Below are 20,031 nucleotides of genomic sequence, written 5' to 3' on the forward strand. Positions count from 1 at the left end.
CAAGCTTTACTCTGTGACTTGGGAAATTTCCCCAAATTTCCCTCAGTTCCTTCAATGAAAAGAGGAGGTTGGACTAAATGATCTGTAAATTCTTTCCTCACTCTCAGCCAAGAGATTCTGTGGAGTCATAACAAATTGCTTGATCACATCTTTTGGAGGCTTCCAATTATGAATTTAATTTTAAAGGAAGAGAACCTTGTAAACATTAGCATCTCCCTATTTATTCTGATGGCTGACATCATGCTTATGTGCAATTTCATGTAATTATAGTCCCCCATTCATACTCTTGTTCTTCCTTCACACTGGTGTTATTAACCATTCATACCTTTCTGTGTACATATGAATTAAAGTCATCCCTCCATATACTCAGGGGATTGGTTCTAGGACCACCCTCAGCTACCAAAATCCACACATACTCAAGTCCTGCAGAGCCCTGCAGAACCCATGTATGTATATGAAAGGTTGACTCTCCATATACACAGGTTTCTCATGCCAGGTTTCTCTCTTTATATTTAATTACAAGCAAAAATATATATTATTTTATATTTAATATAATATAAAAATATGATTATAAAAAATATAGAAAATATATTTTCTATTTGCCGTTGGTTGAAAAAAGTTGGTATATAGGTGGACCCAAGCAGTCCAAACCCATTTTCTTTAGGGGTCAGCTGTATATATTTCTTATTTATAAATATATGTATACATTTTACATTTGTGGATACATATTGTGTATGTTACATCATATTGTCCTTATAGTTTTACTTCCGATGGTCTTATAGTAGCCCATCCACTTCACTTACTATTCACATGAATCCAATTTGAAAAAAATAGTACGTTGTGCACACAGATTTGGACCTTTTTAAACTTGTAAAAATATGGAGTACAGTCATTTTTAGGTTATTTCAAAAGAAGATATATATGATTTTATTTTTGTAATGACATCTCTGACAGAATGTCAGAGATTCTGGGCAGAAATAACTGTTTAAGGGTGTTTGTGACTAGTACAGAGTATTGGTGACCTAAGTTATGGAATTAATTTCTAGCTCTTTTCTGATTTGCTTGATGTTTTAGACTGAGGCTCTCCAACAAAAATATAACAGCAACCACATATGTAATTTAAAACATTCTACCAGTAGTAAAATATTTTTAGCTTAAAAACTAAAAAGAAATAAGCTGGGGGCTGTGGTGTGTGCCATCCTTATAATTCCAGCTAGTCAGGAGGCTGAGGTGGAAGGATTGTTTGAGCCTAGGGGTTCAAGACCAGCCTGGGCAACACAGTAAGACCCTGTCTCAAAACAAACAAAAACTAAAAAGAAACAGCTTAAATTAAATTGATAATTTATTTGATCTAACCCAAAATATTCAAAATATTGTTTCAACATAAAATATTTAAAAGTAATATATAAATAAGCAAAAAATATAATTAAATATAAAGCAGAATGTATAATAGACATATAAATATGTAACATATAAATGTAGTTATTTAAAATTTAAATATATATATCAACAGAATAATAATTTATATAACTATAAATATATAGATTTATTAATGAGACATTTTAATTTTTTGTTACTAAGTCTTCAAAATCCAGTGTGAATTTTACATTTAGAGCACATCTGAATTCATACCAGCCATATCTCAAGTGCTCATATTATATGTGACTAGTGTCTGCTATATTGGACTGCATAGTCTTAGATGATAAAGTTAATTTATCTCAGGGTATTCTTCCATAAAAAGAAAATTTAAGTTGGTGCCATTCTTTAAAGTAAGATTTGTAAGAGCCTTCCAAGTTTTATAATTTGATCCCAATAAAATATAAGGATAACACTTAGACCTATCATTTAATAATGTTCTGTGCTGACATTGAAGGGTGTAGTATTCCTTTATAGAACTTGATCGAGACTTTTACTTGATTAGGGTGCTCCTTCATTCTTCACCTTTTGAAGTTAAGCTTTTAGAGACAATGCCACCATAAATACAGAGGAAAATCTGTATGTGAAATTTGATTTGATATTTCAAAGTTATATAAACCAAACTAAATAAAATCATTTGATTTGATATTTGAAAGTTATATAAACCAAACTAAATAAAATCAAAGGTGAATATAATTTATACTGCGAATTTTTTAAATTACTATTTTTCTTTAGCAGAGGCAACCCATTTGTTCTGTTTCCAGTGCTGTTTTACATTAAATATTTTTATATTTCTGGATTTCTTTTAGGTTTGTTGTTTGCAAATACCAACCTCTTTGTTATTACTGCCGTGATTTTTGGTGTAGCACAAAATTCACCATTGATCATCCTTTGAAAGGAGGGCTTTAGGCAAAAGAAAGAGGAGCAAGACCTAGACCACACCTTTTATGAGCAGTTTGAGTTTTCTGGTTTGTTTTAGATGGATATAATATTTAAAAATTTTTAAATAACATTAATGCTGAAGATGATGACATTTTAGAAAGTAGCTTGGCAATTTTTTTTTTTTTTGGTTTCTGTTATATTTGATATTTTCCTTTCAGAAATGTCTCTGAGAATAAATGAAGAGACAGAGGAGAGCACCAAATTGTTAACTGGCTGATTAGTGTTTCATTCTCAGCATTCCTCTATTTGAACTTGACCTTTAACCTGATCTTGGGCAAGTCATCTCTATTTTTAGAACCCCAATTTTTTCATCATTGAAAAGGATGTTGTGTTCGTTATCTCTAAGCTTTATCTTAGATATAGATGTCTCTGAAAATAATTAGTTTTATTATTTTTGTGACTTGGGGCATCCTAGATGGATGCTGTTTTACAGATGAGCAAAGTGAAGCCAGATCGCTGAAGTGATGACTAAGTGTGTGATATGGTCATGGATTTACCAGCTTTTATTTATATCAAGAAGCATATTGGGAAACCTTCAAAATACATACTTTAGGAAAATGATTTTAATAGTTTTAGGGAGTCGTTAAACTTAATCATTGTATATAACACCTGAGTTCTTTTGAAATGTAAATAAAACAATCATTTAAAAATACCTGGGTGGGCACAGTGGCTCACGCCTGTAATCCTGGCACTTCGGGAGTCCAAGGCTGGTGGATCGCTTGAGCTTAGGAGTTTGAGACTAGCCTTGGCTGGTATTTTGCTAAAAATAAAAAAATTAGCTGGACGTATTGGCAAATCCCTGTAGTCCCAGCTACTGAAGAGGCTGAGATGGGGGAGATCACTTGAGTCCAGGAGGTCAAGGCTGCAGTGAGCTGTAATGGCACAATTGCACTCCAGCCTGGGCAACTGAGCAAGATCCTGTCTCAAAATTTAAAAAATGTTTTCTTTAATAAAAGAAAATATCCTAAGACTTTAGTTCGTTAACAGAAAATACAGATTTTAACAGTGACTTGCATCTGTTAAATAAAATAAAAACTCAGCTTTTGGCTACCTTGAATAAGATCAGAATTCTGTTTTCCTCTTGGTAATATTTGCTGACTCACAAAATTAAAACATGATCCCGTTTCACATTTATTTGTGAATTTATGAAATGTCAAAAATCGTTGCAGTAGGCACAAAAGTGGAAACAGAAACCATTTAAAGTTGTGTAGTCACTCAGTCGCCCAGGCTGGAGTGCAGTGAGGGGGTCAGAGCTCACTGCAGCCTTGTGTGCAGTTGTGTGGAATGCTCAGGTAATTGTGACTACATCAAAATCCGAAAGGACAAGCTGTATGGTATCTGAGAGGTAGGAAAAACATCCATAAAAACTCATCAAATCATGTTACTTTAATTAATACTTGGCTTTTGAAAAGATGGAAGGCTAATTCAACTTCCCCTCCTCCACGGGAATCCCCATTTCTCAATCACTTGAGAACAAGATTTGATGAATCAAGATTTTAAAAATAATAATTAATATGGTTAATTATGCCTAGAGGAATTGTTCCAGTTTTTTTTCACTGCTTCTACTGAAACTGTTTTAATATTTATATTGAAATACACTTCTCTCCATAAGAAATTATAAAAATCATTATTGACATAAGAGGAAGTGACTAGAGACAAACATCTAGGAAAAATGATGAAAACATACTTTGCCCAAAAGAAATGTACAGACTTCCAATTATTTTTTACCTTAGTACCTAAAACCTCTGACAAATCAGCATTTCCTCTGTTCATCAGGCAAGTGTAGGACCCCATGTGGGAGTCCTGGCTCTGAAGACGATTGGCCCTGTTCCTCCCTGGATCACAAGTCCCATTTCAGAAGGAGGGGGCTTTATTCACTTCTTTCTCATCTCTTTCTAGGCTCTGAATTATATGACTTCTGTTTGTTCTGAAGTTACACACCAGAGAAATAAACCCAAATACCTGCGTCACTTCAGATCATTTGAAAAGAAATAGTCTAATAAACTGAGTAGGAGGAACACATTTCCACTCCTCTGAAGAAAAGTTCACTACATTTGAGTTTGATAAAATTATTGCATGATGTGTACGTTTTAGTGTATAGAAAAGAAAATATTGAAACCCGGTCACATTTCCAGATGAAACTGATCTCTGAACAGGAAAATGGAATGAGGAAGAAGTTCCGTAAATTAGTACCATGCAAGTGGAAGCTAAATCTGAGAGACATGTCACCAACTTCCAATATTTGTGATGGATAGTCCAAAAACTAACTGCCTAACAAAGGCAGGACATAAAAGGGTGCCCACCGAGTGTGAAATAAACAGCATTGAGTGTCTACCCTCCAGTGGCTAGAGTATATCTAAATGCTGAAAGTGGCACATGGTGCTTCAGAGGCTGGCCCCTCTGTTTCCCCTGTTGCCTGTCTTTAAATTATAATGCACAACTGCTTACAGTTGGTTACACACATCACTGGCAGTTCTGCTGTGGAAGAATTTGTTCACTGCATTCCCTCTACCTACAGTAACACCACTTCACTCCTGGGAAGCCAGCTCTGTGCCTCTGCTGTGTGTCCCTCAAGCCCTGGCCGTTTCCTCTGCCGTGGCATTTGTGCCCCATCACAGGCAGCATGTAGCATCTTCTGATGGCAGATTCTTTTTTTTTTTTTTTCCAGTTATATACAAATAGCCACAAAAGTCTGGGGCACATAGTGATATACAATTTTACTGAAGTTTGGTATTAAAGAATTACTCTGCATTTTATCAAATACAAGAAACTATTGGTCAGGAGGTCTTACCATTTATATTCCATGAAGAAAGAAAAATGACTGCCTGACAGTTGACAAGGTAGTGACTGTAACCCGGAATGATGGAATGTGAACAGATTTGTACCTTGGATTCTATGGCATGTGGTGCTGTGAAGCTGGTGTTTAGGAATGAGTGATTTCACCATGGGATGTTTCTAATATACCTCTTTGCACCCACATCATTGCAAGACCCTGTTCTGTTCTGAAAAGTTTATTTTCTTTTCTTTCAAGAGGTTGAGGAAGTGGTGGGCATCTTACTCTGTCGCCCAGGCTGGCGTGCAGTGGCATAATCTCAGCTCAATGCAACTTCCACCTTCCTGGCTCAAGCGATCCTCCCACCTCAGCCTCCTGAATAGCTGGGACCACAGGTGTGCACCACCACGCCCAGCTAATTTTTTGTATTTTTGGTACAGACAGGGTTTCATCATGTTGCCCAGGCTGGTGTCAAACTTCTAAGCTCAAGCAATCCACCCGACTTGGCCTTTCAAAGTCCTGGGATTCTAAGCATGAGCCACTATTCCTGGCCTGAAAAAAAGCGTGTTTCTTATGAGGGAAAAAATGGCCCCCTACTTCCCAAATAACTGAAGAACTCTAAGGTAATGACAATTTTTATCTAGAAAATAGAAATGTTGAATAAATTAAAGAGGAAAATGACAAATTTGGCATTGGCTCAGATATGCAATTCAAGAGATTCCACCATATGCTCAGTATAGACACAAGTAAAAGGGATTCTGGACTCAGTTTCAGCTGGTACTCCAACCAGCAGAAAAGCTACCCACTGAATGGAAGAGAGAAATTCTACCACTAAAGTTGGAAAGGTAATTAATTTGATACATGAATCTTTGCATAGGTAAAATGACGTGCTTAGGAAACATGATTCAAGAGGAAGCCAGTTCCATATTAAGAAGAGATAATTGATCTAATAAACTGACGAGGAGGCACACATTTCTGCTTCTCTGAAGAAAAGTTAACTACATTTGAGTTTTACCAAGTTAGTGCCTGATGTGTTTTAGTGTATGAAAGAACAAAATATTGAAAACTAGTCAAATTTTGTGGGTAGAGAATACCAGTATAGTGGAATGACTACTGATCTTAGCTTTACTCTAAACAAGGATTGGCTTAAGAATTTTAGATTCTTTGCATAATTCAAAAGTAATCAGAAGTGCCATCAGCTAACTTCACTGCCTTGAAGAAGTGCATAGAAAAAGAGTTTTAGGTCAGAACAAGCTTTTATTGCAGCTGAAGCCAGCTTATATGGAATGAAAATATCTTCCCAGATTATATTTCCAAGGAGAAGAATCTAGTATCTGGGTTCAGGGCAGCTAGGGAAAAACACTCCTGTCTACTTTGTAGCAATGAATCAAACTCTGTACTTACAACCTGGCTTGTTTTAGCATTCTGTATACCTTTGGGTGTTAGGAGAAAACTTCTATGCATGTCTTATTCATGACCTAGTTGTCCAGTTTGTTCAAAATGGCTTGTTTTGTTTTTTTCTTTTTTCTTTTCTTTTTTGATACAGGATCTCTGTCACCCAGGCTGGAGCGCAGTAGCTCCATCATGGCTCTCCGCAGCCTTGACCTCCTGGGCTCGATTGATCCTCCCATGTCAGCCTCCTGAGTAGCTGGGACTGTAGGCGTGTGCCACCGCATCTAGCTAATTTCTTCTTATCATTATTTTTTTTGTAGAGACAGGGTTCGCCATGTTCACAAGGCTGGTCTCAAACTCCTTGGCTCAAGCGATCCACTTGCCTTGGCCTCCCAAAGTGCTGGAATTACAGGCTTGAGGCATCACATCCAGCCTAAAATGGTTTTTAAATGGCTCTAGCAACTAATGGCAAGTGGGACGATTGCTGTAGTCTTTTGCCCATCTACATGGGGGAATAAAATTGAGGACTCAGCACAGCAAGCATATATAAAAAGGAAAGGCCAGGCACGGTGGCTTATGCCTGTAATCCCAGCACTTTGGAAGGCCAAGGCGGGTGGATCACAAGGTCAGGAGATCAAGACCATCCTGGCTAACATGGTAAAACCCCATCTCTACTAAAAATACAAAAACTTAGCCAGGCGTTGTGGCAAATACCCATAGTCCCAGGTACTTGGGAGGCTGAGGCAGGAGAATCACTTGAACCCAGGAGGCACAGGTTGCAGTGAGCCGAGATCGCGCCACTGCACGCCAGCCTGAGTGACAGAGTGAGACTACGTCTCAAAGAAAAAAAAAAAAAAAGGAAAAACGAGCATAGTTATTGTACAGGAGCATAGGATCCCAACATAAAACCTGAACAAAGTACCCTTCCCCCTCTTCTCTCAATTCTTCCCACAGAGCAAAGTGGTTTCTCAGTCAAATGGATGTGGCTGAGAACAACTATGGTTTTAATGGCTGGCTTTGGACCATGAGGTGAATATATTGCAACCCCATCAAGGTGCAGTCTAGGAATATCCAAAGGGATTGGGTTGGTAGTCTTAGTGTCACCTAAGAAGGTGCTGACCTCAGCAGCAGTTCCACTTCTGAGCAGGAAGATGGCTTTCCTTCCCTTTATTTCTGCCTTAGACACAGAGCCTGCTCCTCACCAACTCATTCCCACACTCCCCGGGTTCAAAATTAGAAACTTGCTTTGCATTGATCTGTTAATCCTTGGGCCTCAGCTTCTTTGAGCAGATCTTAATTATTGGTGCAACTGCTTTGTCTTCTTTGAGGAAACAGTTTAACTGTGAAAAACATTCATGCAATCAAGTTGTGCTGACTGTGACAATATCTTGGCACTCACAGTCCATAAGCATCTTGTTACTTGCCCTTCTTTGCTTATCTCCCAAGGTAAGATGACCACGAGCAGATCTTTAGGACATCTTTTCTGTGTCCTTAAAAAGCTGGAGATGTGACACCATTCATTTTGGGTTTGTTTCATAAGTGCATTGTGGCAGAAGTGGAGAAATAGCTTCCACTGCAGAATCATGAAGTATTAGCTAATCATAGACTTTATTCCATTTTACAGGGAAAATATTTTTACAGCAGAATTTCCAAATTTGGGGATTCATTAAGGGGACATTGTTATATGTCCCTTGCAAATGTCAAGGCTCTCCTGATTCTAGAAATTGTTTATCTGTCTTTACTGCTAAACTTGCACTGTTCAATATAGTATCCACTAACCCCATGTGGCTCTTGAGTACTTAATATGGCTAGTGTGAATTGAAATTTGCTGAAAGTATAAGATACTATATTTTAAACTTGGTAAAAAAAATTAATGTAAAATATATCACTCATTTTTATATTGATTATATGTTGAAATAATAGTTTAGATATAGTGGGTTAAAATATATAAACATTAATTTCACTGTTTTTAAATTTTCTTAACATGGCTATTAGAACATTTAAACTCATAGTATATTTCCTCTTTTTTGTTATTATTATACTTTAAATTCTAGGGTACATGTGCACAACATGCAGGCTCGTTACATAAGCATACATGTGCCATGCTGGTCTGCTGCACCCATCAATCCCTCATTTACATTAGGTATTTCTCCCAGTGCTATCCCTCCCTCTGACTACCACCCCACAACAGGCCCCACTGTGTGATGTTTCTACCCTGTGACCAAGTGTTCTCATTGTTCAGTTCCCACCCATGAGTGAGAATATGTGGTGTTTAGTTTTCTGTCCTTGTGATGGTTTGCTCAGAATGATGGTTTCCAGCTTCATCCAAGTCCTTGCAAAGGACGTGAACTCATCCTTTTTTATGGCTGCATAGTGTTCCATGGTATATATGTGCCACATTTTCTTAATCCACTCTATCATTGATGGACATTTGGGTTGGTTCCAAGTCTTTGCTATTGTGAATAGTGCCTCAATAAACATACGTGTGCATGTGTCTTTATAGTAGCATGATTTATAATCCTTTGGGTATATACCCAGTAATGAGATCGCTGGGTCAAATGGTATTTCTAGCCCTAGATCCTTGAGGAATCGCCACACTCTTTTCCAAAATGGTTGAACTAGTTTACAGTCCCACCAACAGTGCAAAAGCATTCCTGTTTCTCCACATCCTCTTCACCATCTGTTGTTTCCTGACTTTTTAATGATCACCATTCTAGCTGGTGTGAGATGGTATCTCGTTGTGGTTTTGATTTGCATTTCTTTGATGAACAATAATGATGAGCATTTTTTCATGTGTCTGTTGACTGCATAAATGTCTTCTTTTGAGAAGTGTCTGTTCATATCCTTTGCCTACTTTTTGATGGGGTTGTTTGTTTTTTTCTTGTAAATTTCTTTAAGTTCTTTGTAGATTCGGGATATTAGCCCTCTGTCAGATGGTTAGATTGCAAAAATTATCTCCCATTTTGTAGGTTGACTGTTCACTCTGATGGTAGTTTCTTTTGCTGTGCAGAAGCTCTTTAGTTTAATTAGATCCCATTTGTCTATTTTGGCTTTTGTTACCATTGCTTTTGGTGTTTTAGTCATGAAGTCCTTGCCCATGCCTATGTCCTGAATGGTATTGCCTAAGTTTTCTTCTAGGGTTTTTATGCTTGTAGGTCTAACATTTAAGTCTTTAATCCGTCTTGCGTTAATTTTTGTGTAAGGTGTAAGGAAGGGATCCAGTTTCAACTTTCTACATATGGCTAGCCAGTTTTCCCAGCACCATTTATTAAATAGGGAATCCTTTCCCCATTTCTTGTTTTTGTCAGATTTATCAAAGATCAGATAGTTAAAGATGTGCGGTGTATTTCTGAGTCCTCAGTTCTGTTCCATTGGTCTATATCTCTGTTTTGGTATTGGTACCATACTGTTTTGGTTACTGTAGCCTTGTAGTATAGTTTGAAGTCAGGTAGCCATGATGCCTCCAGCTTTGTTCTTTTGGCTTAGGATTGTCTTGGCAATGCGGGGTCTTTTTTGGTTCCATATGAACTTTAAAGTAGTTTTTTCCAATTCTGTGAAGAAAGTCATTGGTAGCTTGATGGGGATGGCATTGAATCTATAAATTACCTTGGGCAGTATGGCCATTTTCACTATATTGATTCTTCCTATTCATGAGCATGGAATGTTCTTCCATTTATTTGTGTCCTCTTTTATTTCGTTGAGTAGTAGTTTGTAGTTCTCCTTGAAGAGGTCCTTCACATCCTTTGCAAGTTGAATTCCTGGGTATTTTATTCTCTTTGTAGCAATTGTGAATGGGAGTTCACTCATGATTTGGCTCTGTTTGTCTGTTTGGTATATAGGAATGTCTGTGATTTTTGCACATTGATTCTGTATCCTGAGACTTTGCTGAAATTGCTTATCAGCTTAAGGAGATTTGGGGCTGAGATGATGAGGTTTTCTAAATATACAATCATGTCATCTGCAAACAAGGACAATTTGATGTCTTCTTTTCCTAATTGAATACCCTTTATTGCTTTCTCCTGCCTGATTGCCCTGGCCAGAACTTCCAACACTATGTTGAATAGGAATGGTGAGAGAGGGCATCCCTGTCTTGTGCCAGTTTTCAAAGGGAATGCTTCCAGTTTTTGCCCATTCGGTATTATATTGGCTGTGGGTTTGTCATAAATAACTGTTATTGAGATATGTTCCATCATTACCTAGTTTATTGAGAGTTTTTAGCATGAAGGGCTGTTGAATTTTGTTGAAGGTCTTTTCTGCATCTATTGAGATAATCATGTGGTTTTTGTCTATGGTTCTGTTTATGTGATGGATTACGTGTATTTGTGTATGTTGAACCAGCCTTGCATTCCAGGGATGAAGCTGACTTGATCGTGGTAGATAAGCTTTTTGATATGCTGCTGGATTCTGTTTGCCAGTATTTTATTGAGGATTTTCACATCGATGTTCATCAGGGATATTGGTCTAAAATTCCCTTTTGTGTGTGTGTCTCTGCTAGGCTTTGGTATCAGGATGATGTTGGCCTCATAAAATGAGTTAGGGAAGATTCCCTCTTTTTTTATTGATTGGAATAGTTTCAGAAGAAATGGTACCAGCTCCTCTTTGAACCTCTGGTAGAATTCAACTGTGAATCCATCTGGTCCTGGACTTTTTTTGGTTGGTAGGCTATTAATTATCGCCTCAATTTCAGAGCCTGTTATTGGTCTGTTCAGAGATTCAATTTCTTCCTGGTTTAGTCTTGGGAGAGTGTAAGTGTCCAGGAATTTATCCATTTCTTCTAGATTTTCTAGTTTATTTGTGTAGAGGTGTTTATAGTATTCTCTGATGGTAGTTTGTATTTCTGTGGGATCAGTGGTGATATCCCCTTTATCATTTTTTATTGTGTCTGTTTGATTCTTCTCTCTTTTCTTCTTTATTAGTCTTGCTAGTGGTCTATCAATTTTGTTGATGTTTTTGAAAAACCAGCTCCTGGATTCATTGATTTTTCAAGGGTTTTTTGTGTCTCTATCTCTTTCAGTTCTGCTCTGATTTTAGTTATTTCTTGCCTTCTGCTAGCATTTGAATTTGTTTGCTCTTGCTTCTCTAGTTCTTTTAATTGTGATGTTAGGGTGTTAATTTTAGATCTTTCCTGCTTTCTCTTGTGGGCATTTAGTGCTATACATTTCCCTCTACACACTGCTTTACATGTGTCCCAGAGATTCTGGTACATTGTGTCTTTGTTCTCATTGGTTTCAAAGAACATCTTTATTTCTGCCTTCATTTCATTATTTACCCAGTAGTCATTCAGGAGCAGATTGTTCAATTTCCATGTAGCTGAGCGGTTTTGATTGAGTTTCTTAGTCCTGAGTTCTAGTTTGATTGCACTGTGGTCTGAGAAACAGTTTGTTGTGATTTCTGTTCTTTTTCATTTGCTGAGGAGTGGTTTACTTCCAGCAGTGTGTTCAATTTTGGAATAAGTGTGATGCAGTGCTGAGAAGAATGCATATTCTGTTGATTTGGGGTGGAGAGTTCTGTAGATGTCTATTAGGTCAGCTTGGTGCAGAGCTGAGTTCCAGTCCTGGATGTCCTTGTTAACCTTCTGTCGCGTTGATCTGTCTAATATTGACAGTGGGGTGTTAAAGTCTCCCATTATTATTGTGTGGAAGTCTAACTCTCTTTGTAGGTCTCTAAGGATTTGCTTTATGAATGTGGATGCTCTTGTATTGGGTGCATATCTATTTTGGATAGTTAGCTCTTCTTGTTGAATTGATCCCTTTACTATTATGTAATGTCCTTCTTTGTCTCTTTTGATCTTTGTTGGTTTGAAGTGTGTTTTATCAGAGACTAGGATTGCAACCCAAGCTTTTTTTTTTCACTTTCTATTTGCTTAGTAGACCTTCCTCCATCCCTTTATTTTGAGCCTGTGTGTATCTTTGCATGTGAGATGGGTCTCCTGAATACAGCACACTGATGTTTCTTGACTGTTTATCCAATTTGCCAGTCTGTGTCTTTTAATTGTGGCATTTAGCCCATTTACATTTAAGGTTAATATTGTTATGTGTGAATTCAATCCTGTCATTATGATGTTAGCTGGTTATTTTGTGCATTAGTTGATGCAGTTTCTTCCTAGTATCGATGGTGTTTACAATTTGGCATGTTTTTGCAGTGGCTGGTACCAGTTGTTCCTTTCCATGTTTAGTGCTTCCTTCAGGAGTTCTTGTAAGGCAGGCCTGGTGGTGACAAAAAACTCTTGGCATTTGCTTGTATGTAAAGGATTTTATTTCTCCTTCACTTATGAAGCTTAGTTTTGCTGGATATGAAATTCTGGGTTGAAAAGTCTTTAAGAATGTTGAATATTGGCCCCCACTCTCTTCTGGCTTGTAGAGTTTCTGCCGAGAGATCTGCTGTTAGTTTGATGGGCTTCCCTTTGTGGGTACTCTGACCTTTCTCTCTGGCTACCCTTAACGTTTTCTCCTTCATTTCAACCTTGGTGAATCTGACAATTATGTGTCTTGGGGTTGCTCTTCTCGAGGAGTATCATTGTGGTGTTCTCTGTATTTCCTGAATTTGAATGTTGGCCTGCCTTGCTAGCTTGGGGAAGTTCTCCTGGATAATATCCTGAAGAGTGTTTTCCAACTTGGTTCCATTCTTCCTGTCACTTTCAGGTACACCAATCAAACATAGATTTGGTGTTTTCATATAGTCTCTTGTTTGTTGGAGGCTTTGTTAGTTTCTTTTTACTCTTTTTTCTCTAAACGTTTCTTCTCACTTTATTTCATTAATTTGATCTTCAATCACTGATACCTACCCTTTCTTCCACTTGATTGATTCAGCTGTTGAAGCTTGTGCATGCATCATGTAGTTCTCGTGCCATGGTTTCCAGCTCCATCAGGTCATTTAAGGTCTTCTCTTCACTGTTTATTCTAGTTAGTCATTCATCTGATCTTTTTTCAAGGTTTTTAGTTTCCTTGTGATGGGTTCGAACATCCTCCTTTAGCTGGGAGAAGTTTGTTATTACCAACCTTCTGAAGCCTACCTCTGTCAACTCATCAAAGTCATTCTCCATCGAGCTTTGTTCTGTTGCTGGTGAGGAGCTGCAGTCCTTTGGAGAAGAAGAGGTGCTCTGGTTTTTAGAATTTTCAGCTTTTCTGCTCTGGTTTCTCCCCATCTTTGTGGTTTTATCTACCTTTGGTCTTTGATGTTGGTGACCTACAGATAAGGTTTTGGTGTGAATGTCCTTTTTGTTGATGTGGATCCTATTCCTTTCTGTTTGTTAGTTTTCCTTCTAACAGTCCCTCAGCTGCAGGTCTGTTGGAGTTTGCTGGGGGTCCACTCCAGACCCTGAGCAGTGGCTGCAGAACAGCAAATATTGCTGCCTGATCCTTCCTCTGGAAGCTTCATCCCAGAGGGGCACGCGCCTGTATGAGGTGTCTGTCAGCCCCTACTGGGAGGTGTCTTCCAGTTAGGCTACACAGGGGTCAGGGACCCGCTTGAGGAGGCAGTCTGTCCATTCTCAGAGCTCAAACACCATGCTGGAAGAACCACTGCTCTCTTCAGAGCTGTCAGACAGGGACGTTTAAGTCTGTAGAAACTTCTGCTGCCTTTTATTCAGCTGTGCCCCGCCCCCAGAGGTGGAATGTACAGAGGCAACAGGCCTTGCTGAGCTGCAGTGGGTTCCATCCAGTTTGAGCTTCCTTGGCCACTTTGTTTACCTACTCACGCCTCAGCAATGGCAGACGCCCCTCCCCTAGCTAGGCTGCCACCTCGCAGTTCTATCTCAGACTGCTGTGCTAGCAGTGAGCAAGGCTCCATGGGCATGGGACCTGCCGAGCCAGGTGTAGGATATAATCTCCTGGTGTACTGTTTGCTGAGAGTGTTGGAAAAGCTCAGTATCTGGGCATCAGTGTCCTGATTTTCCAGGTACAGTCTGTCATGGCTTCCCTCAGCTAGGAAAGGGAAATCCCCCGACCCCTTGCGCTTCCTGGGTGAGAAGATATCCGCCCTGTTTTGGCTTGCCCTCTGTGGCCTGCACCCACTGTCCAACCGGTCCCAATGAGATGAACCAGGTACCTCAGTTGGAAATGCAGAAATCACCCGTCTTCTGCATTGATCACACTGGGAGCTACAGACTGGGAGCCGCAGACTGGAGCTGTTCCTATTCGGCCACCTTGGAATGTGCTCATAGTATATTTCTACTGGACAGAGTTTATCCATATTTGAGGCCAGGAAGAGTGACTGGCACATATTCATTTGATGCTCAGTTTATGTCTGATAAACCAAACTGTTGAACGGGAATGAATGGATAACAATTATAATGATTTTTTAAAGCAGCAATTTTAATGCTGTGGATTTGGAAAGTGATAGAGCAAAACAAGATAGATTATGTCAAGAAATCTTAAGATGTTTATTAATTGTCTCTGGTATGCAGAGTTAGAACATATATAAAAAGAGATGTTAGCACTGGCTCCAGCTGCCTTCTCATGAGGTGTTCAGATGTACCCTGTAGAGCTGACCTTATTTTGGCCACTTATGATTCCTTTGCTCCTGTGCCTATACTCCAGTAGTTTGTTCAAGACAGACCCATTTTCAGAAAGGATTTTCCCTGTGTGCCATTTAGCTGTGGTTCTCATACTTTAATGCGCTTATGAATCACTTGCAAAGCCTATTATAAAACTAGATTCCCGGAATCATTCTCAGAGATTCAAGTTCACTAGGAAAGGAGTGGGGTCTAGGATTCTGTATATTAGAACCCCCAGAAGATTTCAATGCAAATGGCTAGTAAACAATACCTTGAGGAACACTGCCATATGGTATCATAATCTGGGAATAGCCCAATTTGCTCAGCAATTTTTGTTAACTATAACTATAAATAACACATACTATAATAACTTACTCTATGAAGGATTTAAATTAACAGGTATTTTAATAAGCAAAAATTAATTTAAAAGTCATAGTAAAGGAAATAATCAACAGAGTGAAAAGCTAACCTACAGAATAGGAGAAAATAGTTGCAAATCATATATTGGATAAGGGATCAATATCTGGAATATATAGAGAATTCCTGCAACTCAATAATAACAAAATGACCCAATTTAAAAATGGGCAAAAGACCTGCATAGACATTTCTCCAAGAAAATATACAAATGACAAAAAAATATGAAAAATGCATGACATCACTAATCAGAGAACTGTAAACCAAAACCACGAGATACTACCTCACAATTCTTAGGATGGCTATTATTTTTTAAAATGGAAACAAGCACGTGGGGAAAGTGGAACCCTTGTATACTGTCAGTGGGCTTGAAATGGTACAGCTGCTGTGGAAACCAATATGGAGTTTCCTCAGAAAATTAAGTAGAGAACTGTATAATCCAGCAGTCAAAATTCTATGTATTTGTGCAAAAGAATTGAATACAGGATCTCAGAGAGATACATTAAGACCTCATTTAATATCATCGATACGTTCTTAGAAACTGCAGCTTTAGGCAAAATGACATAAACCATTTTTTTCTTATCAACATTATTATGAAACAGTATTATTTAGGACCTGGTGTATATCATTTTGCCTAAAGTTGCAGCTTCCAAGAACCTGTCAATGACTTTAAGTGAGAACTTAACTATACACTGTGTTTTTTGCAGCATTATTCTCAATAGCCAAGATGTGAAAGCAACCTAAATATCCATTGACACATGAATGGTTAAAGAAAGTGGTGTGTATATGTGTGTATACAACATTGCATATATACAATGCAATATTATTCAGCCTTAAAAAGGAAGTCCTGTCATATACTACAACACAGATGAACCTTAAATGTATTATGCTGAGTGAAGTAAGCCAATCACAAGAACACAAATACTGAGTGTTTGCATTTTTATGAGGTATCTAAAGTAGTCAACTTCACAGAATCAGAAACTAGAATAGAGGTTGCGGGGGGCTGCGGGAAGGGAAAATGGGGAGTTGTTCAATGGGTATAGAATTTCCGTCATGCAAGATGAAAAAATTCTAGAGATCTGTTGTACAACAATATGTATATTGTTAGCACTACTATACTGTACACTTTTAATAAACTTTTTTTTACCATAATAAAAAAATGAATCAAAAAATACTAACTATCCTAATCATGGTGACATTGAACTCAAGAGTATGATAATTCCATTTCCTGTGAACAACCTCTTTTTATGAAAAATTTTGTTGGAAATTTCAAGCTAACTAAAGTAAATGTGTAGTTACAGTGAAGCTGTGTGGATGGCGAGAGGACTGGGTGTTAGTAGCCTCTCCATGATGCACTGAGTGGAGGGCAGAGCTTGCTTACCCTGAGTGTCATTCCCAAAGCAGCTTGTCCAGATATTTGGATGCTCTCCACAAGGAAGAGAAATGTTCATTACAGGATGCTGTCATTTCAGAGGCATCTGACACTCTGAAAATTCTCTTCTTCCTCTCTCTTGTCCCCATACCTGGAGCCTGGGATTTACACACCTTAATTTTGTTCCATTGAAATATTTTTAAATAGCCTAGGAAATCTTTAATCATTTTAGAAGTCCTGGTTGCCAGGACCCTTTCTAAGACCAAAGGAGAATGATTGGATTGATTTTTATGAAGCAGTCTGGACATTCATATGCTGTGAGCACTCACTCTGGCAGCCAGAGGTTTTGCCTCTGGCCAGCGACCATTCCTTTGAGTAGTGAGCTTTCTGTTCTCTCCGGTAACTGCTAGGCAAGTGGGCTAATGTGGCTAGGCTGGTGGGCCCTGCCTCTGGGGTGGGCTAGCTTCCATGAGTGGAGCACATAGAGTAAGGGCAGAGACATTGACTCCGGTATTTACTAACGAGATAAATATACGAGGCTAGGCTGGTAGATACATACTTTCCTCCTTTGTACCCTTCTTGGTATCTTATTCAAGCTTATCAACTCTTTTTTGGTTTTTATTTGGGATTTTTAAATTTTGTTCTATTTTTGTTTTTGTTTTTGCAATGTGCTGGTTTGTTTCTTTAAAAATGTTGATTATAAAATATTTCAAATATATAAAGAGGCATACAGATGCAATATACTCACCATCTAGCTTAGAAAAGAGAACATTATGTGTGCACTCAAAGCTGCAGTGTATCTCTCTCGAAACACATCCCACACCATCTACTGCCATGGTCTGCTGTCTGGAACTTAGTGTTCATCATTGCTAAGCAATTCTTTATACCTTTACCATATAATATTACATACCTCAACAACATATAGTATTGTTTTACATATTTTTAAGCTTTATATAAGTGGTATTATATTTTATATAGTCTTCTGCAACCTGCTTTTTCATTCAACCTGCCTGTTCACTTTTTAAACTTTACTTGGGATATTTGTTCCAGTGTTAGTTAGCTATATTGTTGTCATCACCAGTGTGCAGCATTACTGTATAATAGAGTTAGACCCTAAAATACAGCTAGAAATGGCTTAGATTGAAGCCTTTTATGTATGTCAAATTAATATGTAACTATAATATAGTGTGTAACTGTTAAACATATTTGTTTTATTTCAGGTTATAATATAACTTATCCTCTCATGCTTTTTTCCTGCCCCTTCTCCCGAAATCATCAACAGTAGAAGAAGAAAAAGAAAACATGTCAGGACACAAATGGTAAGTAATTTGTCATCTTTTCTAAACTGGGAAAGGCTAATAAAAGTAGAAAGCATATAGCATATGCTCAATAAGTGTCTATTGAATGGAAAAACAAGAGATACATTGGCAGTAAGTATCATGTTAGCCCTCACCAATACTGAGCCAAATTCAATATCTCTGTTAAATATGGTGTGAAAACCAAGTAACAAAAAAAATTGTAAATTCTTATCTAATGTGCATTCTCTAAGAAATTCACTTATGTGTAACTTTTCTCTTGGGAATCTAATGATAGTTTTTCTTACCACCATTTTGTCTAATGTAATGAGTTGATGCATTTTTATTACTATCTTATTTATAACTTCTAACATTAGAGTTACAAGGGAATTTTATGTTAGGGTAGCTATAAAATAAAGAATGATTCTACAACCACACACCACTTTTACTTATTAATTTATAGTCATGACTTCAACGTTTCTGAACATTCAGGAACCAATCATTGTCGAAAGTAAATGATGCAGAATAAAGTAGATGTGGTAACCATTTGGCAATGTTAGCGCTGATATTTATGTGCCTATAACATATCTAAGCAGCGTGTTAAACCTCTTATAAGGTCCAGAGCTCTTCAAGCAGTGTTTGCAAATTCTTTTGAACCCATGACCCACCAAGCAAGCAGATCTTTGTGAACTTTTATTTTCTTTAATTCGTATCATGAAAAAAATGTGTTACATATTTTTCAAATGCACAATTAATAATAATAAGTGCTTTTTTTTTTTTTTTTTTTGAGGAGTCTCACTCTGTCACCTGGGCTGGAGTGCAGTGGCACAATCTCAGCTCACTGCAACCTCCGCCTCCCAGGTTCAAGCGATTCTCCTGCCTTAGCCTCCCAAGTAGCTGGGATTACAGGCATGTGCCACCACGTCTGGCTAATTTTTGTATTTTTAGTAGAGACAGGGTTTCACCATGTTGGCCAGGATGGTCTCGATCTTTTGACCTCGTGATCTGCCTGCCTCAGCCTCCCAAAATGCTGGGATTACAGGTATGAGCCACTGTGCCTGGCCAAAGAAGTCCATTCTATGTCCTACTCTTGAGAATCCCATTCCCCTGAAATAATCAGTCTTTGCAGTGTATCCTTCCAACCTTTTAATGTGCATATTCTGTAGAGAGATTATCTTTTACATAAGTGTTATACATATTTTATCTTATTTTCTCTGACATGAGCTTATAATATGACTTTTAAATAATGCAGAAAGATATAGACTATGAAAGTCTCCCATAATCCTTCTCTCTCCACTCTCCAAAGATAACCATTGTTAAGGAAGTCATCAGAAATGCCTTCTGACTTTTTAAGAATAAATGTGTAAATTGAAAATTATAAATTTAATGAAATTGTAAATGAAGGAAAGTAGGTTTTGAGATACTGGTATTTTGATATAGTCATATAAACAAACTCATGTTTCAGCCCAAGCCTGGCACATTTTGGGTGGTGATGGGATGGGGTAGAGGAAGGTACATCTCCACAGAGGAGAGTTGCCTGGGGGGTCAGGGTGGCCTTTGGGGCAGGGACTCTAGGTCAAAGAGGATGTGGACGAAGTAAGGGGAGGGATGGAACTCCATCAGCAAACTTTCCAGCCATATTCGGGGCACTCCAATCACTTTTACACAATTCCGTTTCATTTTCAGTTACTTTTGTTTCTTTTCTCTTTTTTCTTTTGTTTTTGAGTGACAGGGTCTCGCGCTGTATCCCAGGCTGAAGTGCAATGGTATGATCATGACTCCCTGCAGCCTCAAACTCTTGGGCTTGAACAATCCACACACTTGAATCTGCTGAGTAGCTTTGTGTCATAGGCCTATGCCACCACACCTGGCTAATTTTTTGTAGAGATGGGGTCTTACTATGTTGCCCAGGCTGGTCTCAAACTCCTGGCCT

General features: G+C 38.2%; 1 protein-coding gene across 26 annotated transcripts in view; it reads left to right on the plus strand.

Moving 5' to 3' along the window:
- Nucleotides 1-20,031, plus strand: part of ICA1 (islet cell autoantigen 1) — a 155,907-nt gene that overhangs the window by 8,479 nt on the left and 127,397 nt on the right. For 11 of the 26 annotated variants that reach the window (XM_015133988.3, XM_077994655.1, XM_015133994.3 and 8 more), the window contains exon 2: nucleotides 18,024-18,122. In XM_015133988.3, the coding sequence (XP_014989474.1) occupies nucleotides 18,106-18,122 (17 nt within the window). In that variant the 5' untranslated portion in view covers nucleotides 18,024-18,105. 26 annotated transcript variants of the gene reach the window in all.

The sequence above is a fragment of the Macaca mulatta genome, chromosome 3, assembly GCF_049350105.2.
Source record: "Macaca mulatta isolate MMU2019108-1 chromosome 3, T2T-MMU8v2.0, whole genome shotgun sequence".
Classification (NCBI taxonomy): domain Eukaryota; kingdom Metazoa; phylum Chordata; class Mammalia; order Primates; family Cercopithecidae; genus Macaca; species Macaca mulatta.